The sequence below is a fragment of the Rhodotorula toruloides genome (assembly GCF_000320785.1).
Source record: "Rhodotorula toruloides NP11 unplaced genomic scaffold Scaffold9, whole genome shotgun sequence".
Lineage (NCBI taxonomy): Eukaryota > Fungi > Basidiomycota > Microbotryomycetes > Sporidiobolales > Sporidiobolaceae > Rhodotorula > Rhodotorula toruloides.
Genome location: NW_015622969.1, coordinates 29,873 through 48,992, shown reverse-complemented (window position 1 = coordinate 48,992; position 19,120 = coordinate 29,873). Strand labels below are relative to the sequence as shown.

Genomic DNA, 19,120 nt, shown 5'->3' with positions numbered 1-19,120 from the left:
ACAGACCCTTTCCCTTTCTCTCCTCCTCCCATCACTCACACTCGCTCCCACACTCTCTGTCCTATCACACCCAACTATCCATCTATATTCGCCCGGTTCGCCCATTCACACCATGCCCCCTCCTCCGAGATTCTGCGTCTGTGGTTTTTGGCTGTCTCCTCGTAGTTACCCTCCTCTCTTCTCTCCGTTCTGCAGTAATCCCTTCGTTCGTCCTGTGCGTGTGATTGCGAGAGAAGGGCGTGAGAGGGAGGGACAGGAGGATTGGAGGACGTCGGCGAGCCCCACCGCCAAGTCGCAGCGACCACTTCGCCGGTCGGCGTCCTCGCTCTCTTGCACACGACCTCCGCTCTCTTCTCCTCGCTTTGCTCGTGGCCCATACGCTACAAGACTCTGAATCTACGCTTGTCCCTGCCGGTCTGAGATCAACCTCGCCTCGTTCCCCGCTCGAGACGCTCGACGCGTCTTCATCACTCAATCCACCTCGTCGCCGGATCCCGCTCCCTCCTTCCGTTCCTCTCTTCCCGCCGCCCGAGCAGTCGAACGAATTGGTAGGAGAGCATGGCAGGCTCCCAACTCCGCCCTCGACGGTCCTCCCTCGCCCCTCCCTCTTCCTCCGCCTCTCCCTCACCCAACTCCGACGAAGCAGGAGCAACGGGCGCAGCGGGAGAGGAAGTAGTGATTGAAGGCTACATGCTCAAGAAGAAACGAAAGGCGTTGCAGGGGTTCGGGAGGAGGTACTTCCGACTCTCTTCGTCCGGTCCGTCCATTCTTTCCTCCTCTTCCTCTCCCATCTGCTTGCCAGCCTGACGAGACTGGAGGGTTGGTGTTGCAGGCGCATTGTCGTACTCGTTCAACCCCTCTTCTCCATTGCGCGACTCGATCTTTGTTTCACTCGCATTCATCTCGGCGTCGAGGAAGCAGAGGACGTTGCATATCGATGGCGGGAACACGGTGTACCATTGCAAGGCCTTGACTGTACGTCCCCTCCCTCTCCTTCTCGCGAACAAGGACGAGCGCTGAGGGAGGGTGGCGCGGGAATAGTTGGAAGACTTTGATCGCTGGGCCGACGCGCTCAAACGGTTCATCAACCTCGCGCAACAAGATCACCACCACCACCAGCACCAACAACAAGCTTCTCTCCCCGTCCCGCCGCAGGAACTGGAAGATGGTGGATTCAAGGGTGGGAACGTTGCGGCTGTTCAGGGGGGCAAGAAGGGTGCTGTGGTACTTCCTCCTCAGCCTCCGACTGGTGGCGGAACAGGGTCGGGAGGGATGGAGAGCGGAGAGGTGGAGAGGGTCAAGAGGGCGCTTGGGGCGATGGCGCAGGTGCGTCTTCCTCTTCTTGGCTTCTCCCGCCGAGGTAGGGAATGGTACTGACGGATGGATGGATGGATGCGACATGCGCAGCCTATGACAGATATCGAGTCGCTCGCGCGCGAACTTAGGCAGTCTTCCTCGCCCACTCCCCAGCCGACTCAGCAGCAAGTGACCAACTCGCAGTTGTCGGTCTCGCCTGGTTCGCTCTCGCCTGCCCCTACCAACAACAGCGGAAGTGGGAGTGGGAGCAAATTCCGATTCCTCGGGAAACGGTCAAACAGTACCTCTCAGCCGGGACCCAAGTCGCCCGTCTCGGAAGAGCCGTCTTACTTCGATGACAAGGCGACTCCCACACCGACCCAAGACCTCCTCCTCCGCCAACTGCAATCCGCCGTCTCAGCTTTGCGCCAATCACACGCAGACCTCTCGACCGCCATCTCCTCCCTCTCCTCTCCTCCTCCGCGCGCCGGCTCGCCCGTCTACGCCTCGCGCTCTCACCCAACCCGTGCCTCAAGCCGCGCGAGTTTCTCGAGCTTCTTTTCGGTCGAAAACGCGAGTGAGGATTGGTTTGATGCGGTGCCTGGGGAGTTTGTGCTGGAGGAGGAGGAGGGGAGGAGGGGGGTTGCTCGTGATGATGATGAGGAGGAGGAGGAGGAGGATGGGGAGGAGGGAGAGGAGAAGATGGAGGAGAGGAGTGGGTCGAGTGGCGGTGAGGCGTCGACTATCGTCGAGGACGAGGAGGACGACGAGTCTGCCGATGAGGAGGAGGACGACGCCGAGACGACGAGGGCGTCGTCACCCGCTGGGGCTGGCGTTGGATCAAGCGTCGCAAAGGGCTTGCAGGAGGGAACGCAGGTCCAGCGTAGGAAACAGCTGCCGAGTCCGGTTGCGGGAGACGAGTTCTCGATGCTGAGCATGCTGAGGAAGAATGTCGGAAAGGTGCGCCGTCGCCTCCCTTCTCTCCCTTCTCACTGGCCAGCGACGCTGACTCTTCTCGGACTTGGGCGCGCAGGACCTCTCGACCATCTCCTTCCCCGTGACGATGAACGAGCCTCTCTCGGCTCTCCAGCGCCTCGCTGAGGAACTCGAGTACTCGGAGTTGCTCGACCGCGCGGCGGCGACCAAGGACCCTGTCGAGCGACTTACGCTTGTTGCGGTGTTTGCGATCAGCGGGACGGCGGGCAACAAGTTTAGGAGCTCGAGGAAGCCTTTGTGAGTCGCGACGTGCTTCGTTTCATCGCTTAAGGCGTTCGAGGCGCAGCGAAAACGCCGAGACGTTTCTTGCGCTGCGCATTCGAGTATGATCGCTAAGACTCGCACCGCCACGCGCAGCAACCCTCTCCTCGGCGAGACGTACGAGTGCATCCGCCCCGACAAGGGCTTCCAGTTCGTCTCGGAAAAGGTTTCGCACCATCCGCCCGTCCTTGCCTTCCACAGCGACGCGCCGCAGCGAGGCTGGCAGGTATTCGGCCACATCGCGCCGAGTCAGAAGTTCTGGGGTCGCTCGATGGAGGTGCGTCGCGTCTCCTGCTCGCTCACAAGGCTTCCGAAGCTGACGAGGAAGCGCGGAAAAGGTCTTCGTCCACGGCGACTACTGCATCCGCTTCTCGGACAACTCGGAGACGTTCCACATCCGCAAACCCTCGTCTTTCGTTCGCAACCTCGTCGCCGGCACCAAGTACCTCGAAGTCGTCGGCGACCTCGTCGTCACGACCGACTCGTCCTCGGCGCAGGCCACCATCTCGTTCAAGGAGGGCTCGGCGTGGGGCGGAAGCTTGACGAGGAACAAGATTGACGGCAAGGTCGTCGATGCGGATGGCAAGACCGCTGTGGAGCTCGTCGGTAGGTGGGACGACGCGGTGGACAAGAAGGAGGGCAAGAACAATTTCACCCGCCTCTGGCAAATCGCCGAGTTCCCGCCGAGTACGTGCCCGGTCTACTCCTCCCCTCGTGCTTGCTCTTGCTGACGCTCGCGCTCGCGCAGACCCCGAGCGGTACTACGGCTTCTCGTCGTTCGCCGTCACGCTCAACGAAACGACCTCGCTCGAAGAAGGCCTCGTCGCGCCGACCGATTCGCGTCTCCGGCCCGACCAGCTCGCGTTCGAGCGCGGCGAAGTCGACGAGGCGGAGCGGCTCAAGGCGCAGGTCGAGGAGAAGCAGCGCGCGAAGCGCAAGGAGGGAAAGGTGGGCGAGCCGAGGTGGTTCACAAAGGCGGCGGGCGGCGAGGGGTGGGAGTACACGGGGAAGTACTGTGCGTCCTTTGTTTCCTTTTCTCTCCGAATCGAGAGCGTGGCTGACCCATCTGTCGCAACCGCAGTCGAGGCGCGCGACAAAAAGGCCTTCGAAGATCCCGACATCTTCTGCTGAGTTGCACCAACGAGTCTGTCTGTGCGTCGTATCTGTGCATAGCTGTCAATCAAGCTGTATGTGTCGTCTCGCAATGGCAGCAGCTGAGGAGCAAGAGCAGCGATTAGCCCCTTCGCAACTTCTCGTCGCAACAGGGAGATCTTCTCGCAGAAGCTTGGCAGTCTCGATGAGTTACGGACCGCGGGACGACGCTCGGGAGAGAGGGCGGTAAGGACAGCGAACGAGTGTGTCGGGGAACCTCTACAACCAGGTTTCGCGAGATCAGAACGCCCTCGCCTGCCTCTCCCACCTCTGCTTCGTCGTACCGTGCATCAGGGCGACCCGGCGGCCAATCGACGGCTTGACGAGGGAGCGCTCTTCGAAGACGGCATACCAGGCGCGCAGCATCTTCTTCTTCCAGTCCGCCAGGAACCTGAGTAATTTTGCCTTTGCCTCCTCATCTTGCCTCATGGCGTGAGTGAAGTTGTAATGGCTGACCGTCTGGACGGGACTAGTGTCAAGGACAGGAGACAGGGAAAAGAAGTTCCGACATACAGCGTTTCGAATGGTGGAGAGGAAAGAATCGACATGCGCAGTGCGTAGGTAAGCCATCTGTGAGGAGCAAGCTACTGTCAGCGAGTGCTCCTCGAATGGCTATGAACCGCGACTGACACGAAGGGAGGTCGGCTCCAGGAGAAGCGTCTCCTTCAACCAGAAGACGGAGCTCAAAAATGCGTCCGTCTTCTTCGTTCGTGTACGGGTGTCCAAGTCCTTCAGTCTTCGCAAAGCTTGGGCAATCATTTCCACCTTGTTCTGCTGGTTCACTGCGAGCCAGGCGTTGAAGTTCTGCTCGTCGATACCCTCGACCTTGAGTTCCTCCAAGATGGCATGTACGGCGTCCTCCATAGTCGTGAAACTGGTCATGCTGAGCCCAGAAGCCAGCGATGCAGCTTCTGATGCAGCGACAAGCGGGAGAGTGGCCACGAGAGGAAGAGAGGAAGAGAGAAAGAGCCGACGGCTGCGTCGCTCGGTGGGTCCGCGGACTGCCCGCGAGAGGAGGCACAGCAAGCACGTGCACCACTGGCGAAGGCGCCACTCGAGCGGGCGAGCTTGGGGCGAGCAAAGCGGGAGCGAGGGAGAGGAGCGAAGCTGACCTTCCCAAAAGCTGAATGTGCGACGGTCCTCCCGACACGAAGGCAGGCTTTGTGCTGGTGTATCGACAGAGAAACAGAGCTATCTTGCAGGGGTTGAAGTAGACAGCCCCGGGATGGAAGCTGCAGAAGGGGCCTCATCTCGCTCCTCACTCAGAACGCCCTTACCTCCCTCTCCCACCTCTCCTTCGTCGTACCGTGCATCCGGGCGACCCGGCGAGCAATGGTCGGCTTGAGGAGCAAGTGCACATAGAGGCCAACCCAGTTCCGCCATTTCTCCTCCCATTCCCCGACGAATGCTTCGCAGGCGCTCCTGTACAGCCCAGCTAGGTGCGACTGAACATCCCAAGTACCAGCTTTCTAGAGATGCCGACAGTGTCAGTGTTGTACTGGCAGCGCAAGCAGAGTTACGCACTCCCGATTGAATTGCCATCGTGAACGAGAGCAGCCCAACATGGTCGAGTGTCTGCGGAAAGCATCGTCAGCCTGAGGCAGCACACTCACTGACACGTGCGCTGGTACTCACCTTGTGGTTATGCGCGAGGCTGGTGTGAAGCCAGTAGACGGTTTCTATGAGGGCCCGGACCCGCTGCTCGAAGGGAACGCCGGTGCGCTGGTTCTCCTCCGGGTGCGTGGTGTGAAACCACCACAGCATGTTGGCAAGCTTGGTCGCCTTCTCTTCCCGCGCAATCCACGCGTCCAGTTCGCCGTGCGCAAGCGCAAGTTCTCCCAGCAAGCCGCGGACCCAGTTCTGGAGGCGTGGGGGTTTCGCCATCGCGTTGGAGTAGAGCAATGGAGAGGAACTTTAGCAAAGCCGATGGAGGGGGAAGGAGGCAGAGGAGGGTGAGGCGTCGCACATCTTGCTGGCCGCCCGAGTCCGCGGAACATCCGACGCTCGCACCGCTCGATGGCCTCGTCGCAACATGGCTGGAGTCACACACGGGCTCTCGTGCGCAATAGCTGGACTTGGACGACATTCAACGCGGCCGAGCCAGGCGAGCAATGGGCAACCTTCGCAAGTTGCTGAATTGCCGTCTCACAATCGAGGTCTTGCGCTGGAGCGTGCCAGAAGCGCAAACAGACATTGATGAATGCGAGTTCATGCTTGCCTAGCTCGATCTGCATGAGGAGGGACGCGAGAACCGGAGGAAAAAGGAGCGGAGGCAAGCGGAGGACCCAATAGAGAACAAGGACAACGAAATACGGCACAGCGGGCGCACAATGACCAGATGTGTATCCCAGGAATTGACTTCGCAGGATGATTCCGGGATGAAGGCGTAAGCAAACGGAACGAGATGGAGAAAGACAGAGAGGCCCACCGAAGTCCCTCCTCAGGACGCCCTCGCCTCCCTCTCCCACCTCCCCTTCGTCGTGCCATGCATCCGGGCAACCCGGCGACCGATCGTCGGCTTGAGGAGGGAGTGGCCATCGATGATGGCATACCAGATCGTGAGAAGCTGTTGCTGTCGCCTCGTAATGAACTCAGAAAGCTCGAGTGCGGCTCCTTCCCTCTCTTCCTCGGTGGTGGCAAACTTGTTGGCCTTCTGCTCGGGCAGTGAAGTGTCAGTTGTGCTTCTTGGCCAGGCGGTGCAAACACGGACAGCTTGTCGGATGCAGGAGACGAAGGTGTGAATATCCGCCGAATGCACCAGGTAAGCGGCCTGCAGTACGAGAGCATCAGCTTTGCGTTACGAGGCAGGAGAGTGTGACCACGGCAAACTCACGGGACTCGATGCCCTCAAGTTAGCCAGCGACAACTTGAGGTAGAAGACGGAGGTGAGTAAGGCCTTGATTGTCTTGGTGAGGTCTTTGGCGTGCTGAGCTGTCGCTGAGCGTGGGTCCCCTCTGCTCTGGAGCATCCGGGCAATCTCCATCACTTTGTCGCGGTTGCCGGCCACGAGCCAAGCGTTGAATTGCTGTTCACCGACGTCGGATCGAAGCTCGTCGAGGACGCCACGAACCCAAGCGACCATGTCGGCATTGAGAGGAATGAGAGTAGCCATATGGTCGATGATGGTGAAGCGGAGCCAACAGTGGATGATTGGAGGGAGGAAAAGCGGATGCGCGGATGGCGAGATAGCAAGGTCCGCGGACTGTCCGCAAGAGGAGACGCAATACACGGCCGCTCGTTCCCGAGCCGAGAAGAGAGAGGAGGAGGGCCGTTGCTTCACCTTCCGGCAGTCTCGGATCATCCACGGATCAAGCGAGTCCCTCGCGACCCTCCTATCGCAAAACAAGGATGATAGGAGGAGGCGAGCAAGTGCGAACGTCGACGAGATAGGTGTGTTAGCCGAAGAAGCCCCCTGCTAGCCATCACTCCGTCGTGCGCAAACCACCTCGCCTCGACAACCACCCCCGCCTGCGAATGAACCACTGCGAATGCAGTAAGATGCGTAGAGGGTATACGATATGCGTGGAATAGTGTCGACGACCGCAACCTCATCGAAAATAAGCGCCCCTTCACTCGTCCGCCTCGCCCGTCTTCCTCCCGCCAGCCAGTACCTTCTTCTCCCACTCCCTGCCCTCGAGCATCTCCTCCGCCCGCCTGTCCTCGTCCCGACCGAGCGAACGGCGCTTGACAGCCCATCGCTGGTCAGCCCGCTCGCGCTCGATAACGCGCCGCATCAACCGACTCGTCTCGTCCTCGTCGGCTTCGTTGCCCTCCGCCGGCGGAGAGGTGAGGATGGTGACGAGTTCGCCGAGCGGAGAAGTAGGCGAGAGCTCGACGGTCATCTTTCCCCGCTCGTGCTTCTTCGTCTTGGTCGGCGTCGGAGTCCGCTTGACCCGCCCGTTTGAAGACGAGGGCGACGAGGAAGGCGACGAGCCGGGTCGACCACGCACAATGACGAATCCACCGAGATCTTCGACCATCCCGACCGTCTCTGCGTACGCCGACGCATCGAGCGCCTGAGCGCGGAGAACGTCTTCGCGAGCGACGATCTCGCGGTACGCTTTGTAGGCTTCGTCGAGGACGACTCGGAGGCCTTCGGGTGTCGAGGGACGGTCGAGCCCGGGCTGAGAGGGGTCGATGCGCGAGATGGCGACGACGACGGAGACGAGTGCAACGCGCTGGTGCGGCCCTCCTTGCAGCGCCGCCAACCTCGCCGCGAGCGTTGGCGCAGCCGTCAGACCGGCCGAAGCCGCCAGTGCAGCCGAGACGTGCTTCATCGAGGCTTTGGGTGCGGTTGAGGGCGTGAAAGTCGAGAGGGACGAGACGGTCGGGTTAGAGGATTGGTCGGCTGCGACAAGGGCGATCGCGCGACGAACGACGTCGAGCATCGTACGGACGTCGCCTGTGCCCGCTGCGACTTTCTTCGCGCACCGCTCGAGCGCGGGCTTGTCGATGAGGGGGTAGGTCGCCTTCTTGCCCGCTGCGGGTTGCTCGGTTGTGACAGTCGAGACGGACGCGTCGTTGAGATCGAGCGGGTACTGAGGCGCGAGAAGCGAGAGACGCTGCGCGACGATAGCGACGAGTTCCTGCCAGCTGTACGGCTTGAAGTGAACCCTGATCGGCTTGGTCGGCGTGTTGAGCGGGTCGGCCTTCGCTTTGCCCTTGCCTGTGACGTTCGTCGCGAGGGTAGGGAGAGCGAGCGCTTTGAGCGTCAGGTCGTTGGCGATGCCAATGAGTGTGAGGGGCGAGGCGGGAGTGGAGGCGAGGGCGAAGAGGGAGGAGAGGAGGTCGGGCTGGTACGACGACGAGGAGGCGGTTGACGAGGACGGCGAGACGAGGTGGTCGATCTCGTCGAGAACGAGGAGGCTGAGCGAGAGCGGGCGGTCGTTAGCTCTGGTCTCGAGAAACGCAAGAGACGAAGCGACTTACTACTTCCTCCCGTCCTTCAGTCCCTCTTCGAATGCCTCCTTCGCCCTCCTCGCGCTCCTCTCGCTTCCCAAGTCCATATCCATCCCCAACCCCCGCCCTAATCGTTCCCACACGCTCCCCTGACCCGCAATCGTTGCGCAGTTCTCCACCAACACGCCGACCTCCTCCTCGCACTCCCTGTCCTCCACAAGCCTACGGAAAGCCGCGATTGTCGACGCCAAAAGCGCAGTCTTCCCAATTCCCGGCGGGCCAGAGACGTACATCGCCGCCGGGCCCGGTCGACTCGAGGTAGATCCATAGACGGAGGGAAAGCGTCGAGTGAGGAAAGCGAGGAGGGTCTCGTGTTGGTCTGTGCGGCCTGTGAGGGGGAGGGATGAGGCGAGTGAGCAGGAGGGAGTGAGGAGCGAGGAGGCGTGAGTGTAGATGTTGGGGATGCCGCGGGACGTAGAGGGTTCGGGCGCGGGAGAGGGTGCGTGCGACGCGTCGTTCAAGGAAGGCTCGGGCAGCTCGAAGGACGGAGGAGGCGTAGGGAGGGCTGCAAGGAGGATTAGCCTGAGTACGCTCGCGAACTTGGAACGGCAACGACTCACTGAACAGCTCGTCCAGCGCGCGTTTGTCCCGCTCAACCTCCATCATTGTATCCTCTGCGCCCACCTGCACCGCGCGGTTCTCCTTCTGCGACTCTATCCGTCCCATCGCGACCGATGCGCCTGCCTTCACATCTCCCGCCGCGGCGTGTGGCTTGGTCGAGGGGATGTAGGCGGTGAGCGAGCGCTTGGAGAGGACGAGTGGCGCGTCTTGGCGGGTGCGTTTGCCGAGCATGGTGAGTGTGAGGGAGTGACAAGGGCGTGGAGAGGAGGTCGAGGAGGAGCGGGCGGGGGAGGGTGGAGCGGCCTGCGCTGGGTGGGCCGGGTGTCGGGGCGTCTGCGAGCGAGTGTGGCAGAGCTTGCGAGTCTCAAGAGAGGAGGAGGAGAGAGTGGAAGAAGGAGAGAGCGAGCCGACCCTCGCGACTCGCGTTTGTCTTCGCGTCGCGTCTCGTCGACGAGATGCGTCCACTCTGCGCACGCCTCACACCACTCGTACGGACGCAGGACCATGCGCAACAGTGTTCAAACAGTGTGGGTACACGCCTTGACCTGTCAGACTGGCCTGCGATGCGTGCGATGTCGAGGTGCGGCGTGGTTCTCCTCGCGTGGGTCTTCTCGACTGCGCTTCTCCTTCGCCCGAACCCGCGCCCAAACAACACCCAGCATGCTCCTGCCACTCACCTTGCACGACTCCTCGCGCGCGCCGTCCCCGCCCCACGTCGCCGAAGCTCCTCGCTCGAGCCCTCCTCTGCTCGCTTTCTTCTCATCTCGGCCCGCTGTCCGCGCACGAGCCAGCCGCACACCAGCGCTAGCTCGACCGCACAGGTCCTCCCGCTCACTCAGCGTACTCGCCTGCGCCTCCTCGTGACCAGCTCTCGCCGCCGTCTCAGGCGCCTGAGACTCCCGCTGCGCTCCTCCCGTCCCTTGCCCAATCTCATCTCGACCCCGCCCCACCTCGTCCCTCGTCCGCCTTCTTCCACTCGTCCAGACGGAACGACAACGATAGATGGAGCACCTCCAGCGGACGGGACTCGTGGACCAGGCGACGAGTCCGCACAAGAGGGCGCGCGAGCGGCTCAGGGAGAAGGCAGAGTGGGTCCTTGGGTCGCGCAAGGGCGGGAAAGCGGCCGCAGGTGCAGATGGCAGTCACGAAAGGACTTCTCGGGTACAAGAGGTGCTCGAACGAGGGGGAAAGGCGGAGGGATACGCCAGCAGGACGAGCGGACCTGCCTCAAATCTCTCACCGCTCGCCGTCTCTCCGCTCCCAGTCTCCTCCGTCGCCCAGCCACGCACCGTCCGCTCAATCCGCACCTCTCTAACCCGCCCGCGCTCCATTTCGACCTCAACAACCACCTCCCTCGCCTCTATCACCTCCGACGCCGAATCCGAGACGGCAGAAGACGCCGCGGTCTTCTCGACGCTCGTGGCGGCGTTCCCGCGTCCTCCAGCCATACGTGTCGAAGCAGCGAAGGAGAAAGTGACGAAGCTAGGGCTGGGCGCGCTGGCGGAGTCGCCCTTGCCGAGTCCGCCTTTGTCGGCGGCGAGTACGGTCAAGGGCGGGGATGGCTTCTCGCGCGGGATGGAGGCGCCAAGGCCGAGGAAGGAGCGCCTTGGGCAGGCTTTCGAGTTGCGGGAGAAGCAGGAGCCCGCGCGACGTCCTGGACCACCGACAATTCCTCTTCCCGTAGGTTTTTACTCTTTTCCCCGTCACCTCTCCATTTGCGCTCACGAGTACGTCGTCCGCTCGCAGCCTATCCCACCCTCTCCATCACCTTCTCTCCGCCCACCACGCTCATCCTCCATCGCCTCCTCACTTACACCTCCGCTCTCCCCTGCTCCTACCGCCTCCTCCTCCTCCTCCCCCTCCCCTCGCAAGCCCTCAACAAACAAACCCCTCCCTCCTCTCCCACCACCACCCCTCGCCCTCCCTCCTATACCTTCCCGCGAAGAGCGAGAGCGAGAACGAGATGTGCAGCATCTGTTGGAGCGATTCGCTTGGCCTGAGTCGCCTTCTCGCGTTCGGGGGGTGGGGCGGACAGCTGGTTCAGAAGAGTCGGACGAGTCGGCTGTTGATGCGCGGTTCGGACGTGGGACGAGCAGGACGACTTCCATTTCGACCGACGATTCAGAATCGGATTCGGACGAGAGTCTCAGGATGGAGAACATCACGGCCGAACTCTCCTCACTTATCGACTCTTTCCGTCCTTCCGCCGAGCAGACGCCGGAAACTTCTCGACCGGCATCAACTTCGCCTGCTCGCGCGAGGGAGAAGGCACAAGGTGAGAGGAAGGCCAGTCTGGCGAGTAGTGTGGTCAGTCGAATTAGTAGGGGGAGTAGGGCGAGTAGTGCGTGGAGTAGCTCGGGTGGGTCGAGGGCCGGACAGCAGGAGAACACGACGGGCGGGTACAGGGTGCGTTCCCGCAATTCCGTCTTCTCGATGATCCCGTTTCGCTGCACTCGCTCGTTGCCGTGAGCGCGGAGCGCGAAGCGAGATGACGAATTGACGAAATGCTTCCCTGCCAACAGGCCTACAAACTCGCCCGCGAACCCTCGACCACCCTCCTCCCCTCCCTCTCCTCCTCTCGCCTGAATCGCACACACTCATCCTCATCCCTCGCCTCCTCCACCTCCTCATCCGCCTCCTCCGACTCGGAAGAACTCTTCGACCTCAGTCTTGATTCGCCCCCACTCGAACGCGAGAGGGAGAGAGGGTGGAGTTGGGTCTCGGCGGCGAGGAGGAAGAGTTCGGCTACTAGTGTTGAGACGGATGGAAGTCTCGGTTCAGGGATTGGAGCGGGAGTGGGCGGGAGAGTCGGGACGAGGACGAAGAAGGCGAGTGAGGGAGATGTGGAGGATGAGAAGGAGGTCTTGCGACAGAGTCTCGAATTGGCAAACCCGCAAGACGCAGCGCTCGACGTTTCGCCTATCCCGCCCACTCGTCTCCGTACGCTTCACACCGCCAAGTCGACTCCCTCCCTTCGACGCCCCTCGACTCTCCGCCCGCCTTCGATGGTCCGCCGTCATTCGGACTGGGACATCGACCGCATCAACGAGGAGGGGCAGAAGCCTATCATCAAGGAGGACGCGCAAACCGCGCAGGTCGAGGACAAGTCAAAGGGCCTCCGACCGCTCTTTACGGCGTCGGCTGCGACGTCGCCAAGTCGTCTCCCGTCGCCAACGACCGGGCGGACTCGCTTGCCTACCGCACCGACGAAAGACACGCGGACACCATCCATCTCGCCTGTCAAGACTCGCCCGCTCCTTACCTCGACGAATCGTTCGATGCTCCGCCCTCCGACTGTACGCGCGAACACCTCGCCTACTCTTCCTACTCGCACAGCTCCTCGCCCATCGCTTCTTGCGAAGAGGCCACCAAATCTTCCGCTGCCAGCCACGACTTCAGCGCTTCCTCGACCGAGCGCCTCTCGCCTCCCTCTCTTCGGCTCGTCTACCGCCTCAAGCATCCCCCAGACGGCGCAGAAAGGCCTAAGGCGACTGTCCTCCCTCGGTACTCTCGCCTACATCCCTTCCTCCTAGACGTCCCGCATCTCTAGCTTTGCAAGCAGTGCCTTGTTGTCACGATTCACCGATCGATGCAAGCGAGGAGAAGAAGCTCGAGGAGTTGCTACAAGGTGGTATAGCTGCGCTGCGTAGTCTTACAACGAGAGGAGAGGAAGGGACGAAAGGACCGTGTAGGCGAGACGCGAGAAGTGTCTGTCTGGTGAGAAAAGCGCCGTCTAGGCTTGTCTGTCTATCGACGTAGGCGAGCTGGAGGGGGACCGGGCGGAGGAGCGTAGTATCCTCCTTGCTGCTGCGGCGCATTCGAAGGGTAGTAGCCATACGGGGCGTTCTGCGCCATTTGCGGCGGACCGGTCGCGTACGCCGACGAGTACGACTGCCCCTTGGCGGGTTTGGCGCGACCGCCTCGGCAGCACAGGCAGCGAAGAATCGCCCACAAGATGGCAAGAACGATCAAGCCGACGACGATGGTGACGGGAATCGCGATCTGGAGGTGGTCGCGATACCAGCCTTTCGCCGTGTCGAGCGCCGAGCCGCTGTTGCACGACCCGCTCTTGCAGCGTCCACCGTTCTGGCAGGCGGTACCATCGCGGAAGCTTTGGTCGAGGATGATGCAGCTTGAGGATGACGATGGGTCTTGGCAGATGATGCTGCAGGATGAGGACTGCGAGATGGGGACTCGTCAGCGGCGAAGAGCGAGGCAAAGAGCGCGTGAACGCACCGCAGAAGTCGGGCACGCCCTCGTGAGACCCATCGACGCTCCGGCGTTGCGGCACTGCTGGTCGCGGCTGGTGCAAACGCCCGATGCGCACGAAAGACCGCCGCCACATCCAGTGCCTGCGCGGCAATCCTCGTCAGTTCCGCCCAAACCTGGAAGAGCAACGAATGGACCCACCGTCCTTCTTGTACGAGTCGGCCGGACAACTAGCGCTCGAGCCGTCGCAGACCTCGGCGATGTCGCACTGTGAATCGACCGAAGGACGACAGACGGTGCCGTTGTTCGCGATCTGGCACTGGGTCGTGCAACAGAGCGAGTTCTTCGGGTCGCAGACGGCGCCGGAGCGGAACTTGCAGGTTGAAGCGTCGCAACAAGGGTCGTTCGTATCGCTGCCGGGGTCGCACTCTTCCCCGCTCTCTACAATGCCGTTGCCGCAGCTCCGAAGGGAGATGATGCTGGGGTTGCCGGAGGCGCCGGGCGTCGCGAGGCAGGTCGTGTTCAGCGAGCTTGAGAGGGTCGTGCAGATGTTGCCGACCGAGCAGGGCGAGAAGGCGGAAACGTTCTTCTCCGAGACGGGCGACATTATATAGTTGGCGTTGGCGTCGCAAGTCGACGACGAGAGCGGACAGCAGTTGCCGCTCAGAGAGCACCCGCTCGCGCAGTCGTGGATGGCTCCAAAGTTGTGTCCGATCTCATGCGCGATGACCTGCCACTCGCTGCGAGTTGCTGCCGTCACGCCTGTACCGCTCGTCGTCTGACCACCTTGGCTCGAAGAGGCGGTCCGGCAGAGCTGGCCGAGCCAAGCGACGCCGACTTCGCTGCCGGTTTGGCAGGTCGTAAGCAGATGCCACAATCCTGCGCCGTCGTGCGCGCCCTTGTCGCCACGCCACTGCGAGAAGATACTGAGGCGCGTGTTGAGGTCGACGCCGATGCTGCTGCCAGTCCCGCCGGTTGAGCCGGACTGGCACGGCAGATTCCACGGGTTGGAGCGGTCGACCTGGCTGGACGATGACGGGCAGGTCGAGTTCATGACGGCGAGTTCGACGATGCCTGCATAAGGAGAAGCAGTGAGTCTCTGAGCGAATGCGAGAGGAAGCGCTTGGCGCACCGATCGAAACGTTAAAGGAGCGCTGGTACAACGCCGAGACGCTGTTGAAGTCGGTCAAGATCTGCTGGCGAGCAGCGTCGCTAGACCGCTGTGCAGTCGTCTACGAGAACAAGGCAAAGGTGAGCGAGCGGCGGGTTACGAAGCCGGGCTCCGCCAAACTCACGTAGGTGCAGTCTGCCGCAACACCGACGAACAGGACGACGTTCTGCTTCGGGCAGCCGGTCGTCGAGCCAATCGAGTTGATGAAGTTGGACGACGATCCGCTCCCTCCGCTGATGTCGTCGCCTTGACGTTTCCGATGGCGGTCGGAAGGGACGTAGCGGTACGAGTTGAAGGGCGTCGAGTGGTCGGCTGGAGTGAATGGCTGGATCGAGGGCGACGAGAGGAACGAGAGCCAGGGCGAGGAAAGGGAGGACGAGTTGGAATAGGTTTCGAGAAGGTGATGCGAGTTGGCGTAGACGGGGTGTGCGGGGTCGACGTTGAACGGCAGAGAGTCGTGCGAGCAAGACGAGGCGGTAGAGAGGGTCGCCGGATCGGGAAGAGGAAGCCCTCGTTTGCGCAAGGCGGAGATGTGCTCGACCGGGCTGAGCGTCGCGCTTTCGCGGACGATAACCATCGCTGGGTGTCTCGGCGCGAGCACAGCATCGTCTGCGCCTCCGATCGCCCGGCGAGATCGTCTGGACGGCGTCACGAGCGGCGGCTCGGGGTCGAGGTCGTCCTTCGTGCGGAGGTACTGCTCGGTCGAGTGAATCGTGAACATCTCGCCGCCCTTCGAGTAGGTACCCTGGAATCTCAGGTTCTGCTCCTCGTCTGGCGTCGATAGGACGACGATCCTAGCCCAACCTGAACCTGCGTCCGCGCCTCGCACGAGACCCGCCTGCTCCTCCTTGACCCACTTGTGCACGTCCGCCTCCTCATCTAGCACCCATCCCTCGTAGGCCTTGACACTCTCCCTCGCAAGGACCGTCACATGCTCCTTCCATTCGCCCGTCTCGTCGTCCGACCATCGCTCAACACTCTTGACCCCATTTGTCGGGACAAGGTCCGCCGTCGGCCGGAGCGAGAGCGTGACGGGTTCTCCGTCGTGCGCGATGAACGAAAGCAGGAAACGATCATCCCACGCTGGATTCCCTCCGGCTGTCAATCGCACGACCCCTCGCCCTCCCCCTCGCTCGACGGACTCGCCGCTTCTCCGCTCGAAAGGCGATCGTGAGGCAGGTAGTTGCGCACGGGGGATGATGTAGATCGAGAGGTCTTGTGGATGCGAAAGGGCGCGCGCGTGAAGCGGTGGCGGGCGGTGACTGGCGGCCTTGGCGAGGGAGGCGGTGAGTGCGAGGGTCGTGAGGACGAGCGACGCGCTCGGGGCTTGCCACAGTCGCATCGGACGTGCGTCTCAGACTCTCTGTCTAGCGTAAAGCAGCTGAAGGAGCAAGGAGAAGATGAAGCGAGGTGGAGGAGACGAAGACAACCGTTTCCTCGGTCGGGTCCTTGGCATCTCGCTCAAGCACTCTTCGCAGCTCGAGCTGACAGAGATCGCAAGCGCAAGCTGGAAGGGCTACATTGCTCCGCAAGAGCGGAGGCGAATCGGGAATCTACCATGGTGCGGCGAGAAACAAGCGAGGAGGAGGAGGAAGAGGGAAAATCACAGAACCAGAGTCACACAAGAACGACACACAACATGCGAAAGAGAGTCGAAAGCGAGCGCGCGCCTCAGGCCTGACCCTGCTCAGCGCGCGATTCAGGCGTCGCGCCCGCCCGCGCCCGACCCGTCAACCAACCCAACAGCCCTCCCAGTCCTCCTGATCCCGTTCCTCCCGCTCCACCTGCATCACCCGCGCCCGCAGTCCGCGCCTCGTAGCCCGGACTACTCGCCCCGCTCGCTGACGCCCCTCCGCCCGCTTGTAGCTGCTGCTGCATCAGCCTCCTCTGTTGTGCGAACTGCGCGACGACAGCGACTTGTTGAGGTGACAGACCGGGGAGGGGAGGACGGGCGGAGGAGGAACCGGGGTAGCCTGCGACGGTGGAGGGAGTGATTGGTGAGGCGGAGGAACCTTGTTGGTTTGCGGCGGCCGCGAAGGCGTCTTCGAGGATCGTTTCGGCAACTCCGGGGGCGTACATCTGTGTGCGACAGACCGATTCGTCAGCTCGAGAAAGGCGAGCGAGCGGAGGGAAGGGAGGGACAACGCACGTAGGGGTCGACAGGGTTGTAAGCGGGCGGACTGACGCTCCTCGCGCTCGCTCCATCCGCCGCCACCTGCTGCCTGGGGCTCACAAGCGCCACCGTCTCCCCCTCCTCTCGCTCCTCCTCCTCCTCCCCCTCCGCGTCGCTCGCCACCTCATCCCGCCGCTCCTCCTCATCCGACTCATACACCGGATCCGGAAACCGATGCATAGAATGCAACGAGATATCCAACAACCCCGGCGTAGGGGGGTTATGGACGTCCTCCTCTTCTCCTCGTTCGCCGCCTTCCGACCCGTTCGAATTCGAGCGGGACGAGGCGGACGAGGTGTGACGTGAGTGGGAGTGGCGGAGTGGAGAGGGACGGATGGGCTGTGTGGGGGATGAGAGGGCGGCGGCGGCTGAGGAGGCGGAGGCGACGAGCGAGGAGGTGCGGCGGTGGTGGGAGATTGGCGGGGTCGAGGACGATGCAGGTGCGTGAGCGGCGGCGGCGGTCGCAGATTCGAGGAGGATACTTCCCCCCTCCGAACCGTACGCCGGAGGAGGCGCCAAGGTCCCCATCTGCGGCGCCAACCCCCACTTCTTGACATTCGCTTCGATAAAGACGAATCCCGCCTGTCCGAGATTCACATGCACGGAGCAAGGTCCGTCCGCGCCGATGGTGGGAAAGACGTTGTGCTTGTTGAATCCGACAAAGGCGTCTTCGAGTTTCTTGCCGTTGCGGGTGAAGAAGATCAACCCGCTTCGGGGGCGGTAGCCGACGCCTAGGACGTCGCCTTCGAGGAGGGGAGGGCCGTAGGAGGTCGAGGTGAAGGGGAACGAGTGCGACTTGAAGCCGTCCGCAGAGTGATAGCCGACCGAGTACCGGCTGAGGCCTGTCCGCGAGAAGAAAGGTCAGCTTCGAAGTCATGCCACCGGGCACGCACGCCCACGCACCTGGCAGTCGAAACGACGGGTACGGCTTCGTCGCCAATCCCACCGAGACGTTGGTCGTCTCCGGCTTTTCAAACATCTTGCACTCGAAGTAATACACGTCGTTCAGTTTCGGGATCGGGAGGTTGCTCTGGACGCACGATCCTCCTCCTTCCTCAGGCGCCATCCCGTACCCGTCCGCGAGGAACGAGATTTCGGTGCGCGATTGGACAAAGACGGACGAGTTGGATTCGTAGTCTGGCTCGAAGGACCAGGCTGAGACGCCTTTTTCTTGGATCGAGAGGAATTGGGTGAGGGTGATTTCGGTCGGTTGCGAGTTGGGTGGGTATTGCGTTTGCCAGACTGCGCGAGTGAACTCAGGGTCAATTCTGGTGAATCTCCTGGAAATGTCGCCCGAACGCACCCTTCGCCCGCATGTACCCCACGCGCGTCGGCTCGTCAACGGTCATCAACCACCTCTGCTCGACGCCCTCCAGTCCCCCCTCCCCATCGACCTCATCCTCGCGCTCTAGGTTCGTCGGACCCGACCCGTCGTCTGTCAATTCGATCCCGCGACGGCGCCGGAGGAGGACGATGGTGAGGATGAAGATGAGGAAGAGGAGGAGAGTGAGGAGTACGAGGAGCGGGATCAGGACGGCGAGGGTCTGTTTGCGTTTCGGTTCGTTCGAGAGGGGATGTCCGAGGAGCGAGAGTCAGCCCGAGGTAGGATCGCAGGAGGGAAGGGGAGGGGAACGCACGGGATCGGATCGGTGGTGCGAGGGAGTAGTGCCTGTCCCAGGACCAGGCAGCCCTACGCCCCCGTTGTCGCCATCAAAGACGCCCCCTCCTCCCCGCGTCGGCGGCGAGATCGGCCACTCGTCCTCCCACTCGCCGACGGGCCTCACCGTCCCCCGCGCGTCTTTGTTGTCGTACTTGACGAGTGCGTCGAGCATGTCCGATGGGCGCGAGTCGCGCAGGAGCTGTGGGAGGTGCGAGAGGGCTGCGGAGGCGGAGGCGGAGGGGTCGGTGGTGGAGGGGGTTGAAGCGGTAGCCTGCCGTGGCAGTCGCATTGCTTCGTCGAGACTATCGCAGCGTGTGCGAGCGTGAAGCACACGAGTCCCAGCTGTGGTCGTGTGCGAGTCGAGCCAGGAGGAGGCGGGCGTCGACGAGAACGCGGGGGGAAACACCGCCTCTGCTGCGTGCGTTGTGAAAGGCTGGCAGACAGAGTGCTCGTAAGTGTTCAATAGCCTGTGTAATTACTGCCGTATTTTCCGATTAGCCAGCAGCTTTTGCGGGAGAGATGGACGAGGTTGCTGTGGCCTCCTGTCGCGTTCCCCTTCCCACGACTCGCTGAGGTGAGCGGCTCTACCGCGCGTCTCCCTCTCCAGCTCTCGCAGGACCCAGCTGAACACGCGCGCCATGGACAGCTGGACACAGCCAGACTTCCTGCAAAACTCGGGACA

The 19,120-nt window shown here is 62.2% G+C and overlaps 9 protein-coding genes across 9 annotated transcripts in view; 3 read left to right on the top strand and 6 right to left on the bottom strand.

Moving 5' to 3' along the window:
* Window positions 1-558: 558 nt before the first annotated feature.
* On the top strand, window positions 559-3,684 carry RHTO_07949 (oxysterol-binding protein; the record flags this gene model as incomplete). Its single annotated transcript, XM_016421603.1, has 9 exons — window positions 559-757; window positions 833-975; window positions 1,042-1,326; window positions 1,408-2,256; window positions 2,330-2,529; window positions 2,650-2,830; window positions 2,892-3,240; window positions 3,302-3,568; window positions 3,635-3,684. 9 exons carry the CDS (start codon window positions 559-561, stop codon window positions 3,682-3,684), a joined length of 2,523 nt encoding a protein of 840 aa, XP_016273715.1.
* A 261-nt stretch (window positions 3,685-3,945) lies between these two features.
* On the bottom strand, window positions 3,946-4,587 carry RHTO_07948 (uncharacterized protein; the record flags this gene model as incomplete). The annotated part of the gene is made up of 3 exons (XM_016421602.1): window positions 3,946-4,164; window positions 4,219-4,275; window positions 4,336-4,587. 3 exons carry the CDS (start codon window positions 4,585-4,587, stop codon window positions 3,946-3,948), a joined length of 528 nt encoding a protein of 175 aa, XP_016273714.1.
* A 380-nt stretch (window positions 4,588-4,967) lies between these two features.
* RHTO_07947 (uncharacterized protein) lies at window positions 4,968-5,589 on the bottom strand (the record flags this gene model as incomplete). Its single annotated transcript, XM_016421601.1, has 3 exons — window positions 4,968-5,174; window positions 5,230-5,280; window positions 5,341-5,589. 3 exons carry the CDS (start codon window positions 5,587-5,589, stop codon window positions 4,968-4,970), a joined length of 507 nt encoding a protein of 168 aa, XP_016273713.1.
* A 556-nt stretch (window positions 5,590-6,145) lies between these two features.
* RHTO_07946 (uncharacterized protein) lies at window positions 6,146-6,817 on the bottom strand (the record flags this gene model as incomplete). The annotated part of the gene is made up of 3 exons (XM_016421600.1): window positions 6,146-6,358; window positions 6,416-6,475; window positions 6,539-6,817. The coding sequence occupies 3 exons, from the start codon at window positions 6,815-6,817 to the stop codon at window positions 6,146-6,148; spliced, it is 552 nt and encodes a 183-aa protein (XP_016273712.1).
* A 457-nt stretch (window positions 6,818-7,274) lies between these two features.
* On the bottom strand, window positions 7,275-9,456 carry RHTO_07945 (cell division control protein Cdc6; the record flags this gene model as incomplete). Its single annotated transcript, XM_016421599.1, has 3 exons — window positions 7,275-8,571; window positions 8,635-9,169; window positions 9,225-9,456. The coding sequence occupies 3 exons, from the start codon at window positions 9,454-9,456 to the stop codon at window positions 7,275-7,277; spliced, it is 2,064 nt and encodes a 687-aa protein (XP_016273711.1).
* Window positions 9,457-10,227: 771 nt separating this feature from the next.
* RHTO_07944 (uncharacterized protein) lies at window positions 10,228-12,758 on the top strand (the record flags this gene model as incomplete). The annotated part of the gene is made up of 3 exons (XM_016421598.1): window positions 10,228-10,905; window positions 10,972-11,631; window positions 11,748-12,758. The coding sequence occupies 3 exons, from the start codon at window positions 10,228-10,230 to the stop codon at window positions 12,756-12,758; spliced, it is 2,349 nt and encodes a 782-aa protein (XP_016273710.1).
* Window positions 12,759-12,972: 214 nt separating this feature from the next.
* RHTO_07943 (zinc metalloprotease) lies at window positions 12,973-15,947 on the bottom strand (the record flags this gene model as incomplete). Its single annotated transcript, XM_016421597.1, has 5 exons — window positions 12,973-13,404; window positions 13,462-13,577; window positions 13,636-14,508; window positions 14,567-14,666; window positions 14,730-15,947. 5 exons carry the CDS (start codon window positions 15,945-15,947, stop codon window positions 12,973-12,975), a joined length of 2,739 nt encoding a protein of 912 aa, XP_016273709.1.
* A 329-nt stretch (window positions 15,948-16,276) lies between these two features.
* Window positions 16,277-18,727, bottom strand: RHTO_07942 (endosomal SPRY domain protein; the record flags this gene model as incomplete). Its single annotated transcript, XM_016421596.1, has 5 exons — window positions 16,277-16,684; window positions 16,755-17,620; window positions 17,682-18,020; window positions 18,082-18,322; window positions 18,416-18,727. 5 exons carry the CDS (start codon window positions 18,725-18,727, stop codon window positions 16,277-16,279), a joined length of 2,166 nt encoding a protein of 721 aa, XP_016273708.1.
* A 349-nt stretch (window positions 18,728-19,076) lies between these two features.
* The window catches only part of RHTO_07941 (transcription factor), a gene marked incomplete at both ends in the record, with an annotated part of 1,807 nt that continues 1,763 nt past the window's right edge, over window positions 19,077-19,120 (top strand). Inside the window, one exon of the mRNA XM_016421595.1 lies at window positions 19,077-19,120. This exon is cut by the window's right edge and continues 401 nt beyond it. Coding sequence (XP_016273707.1) covers window positions 19,077-19,120 — 44 coding nt within the window.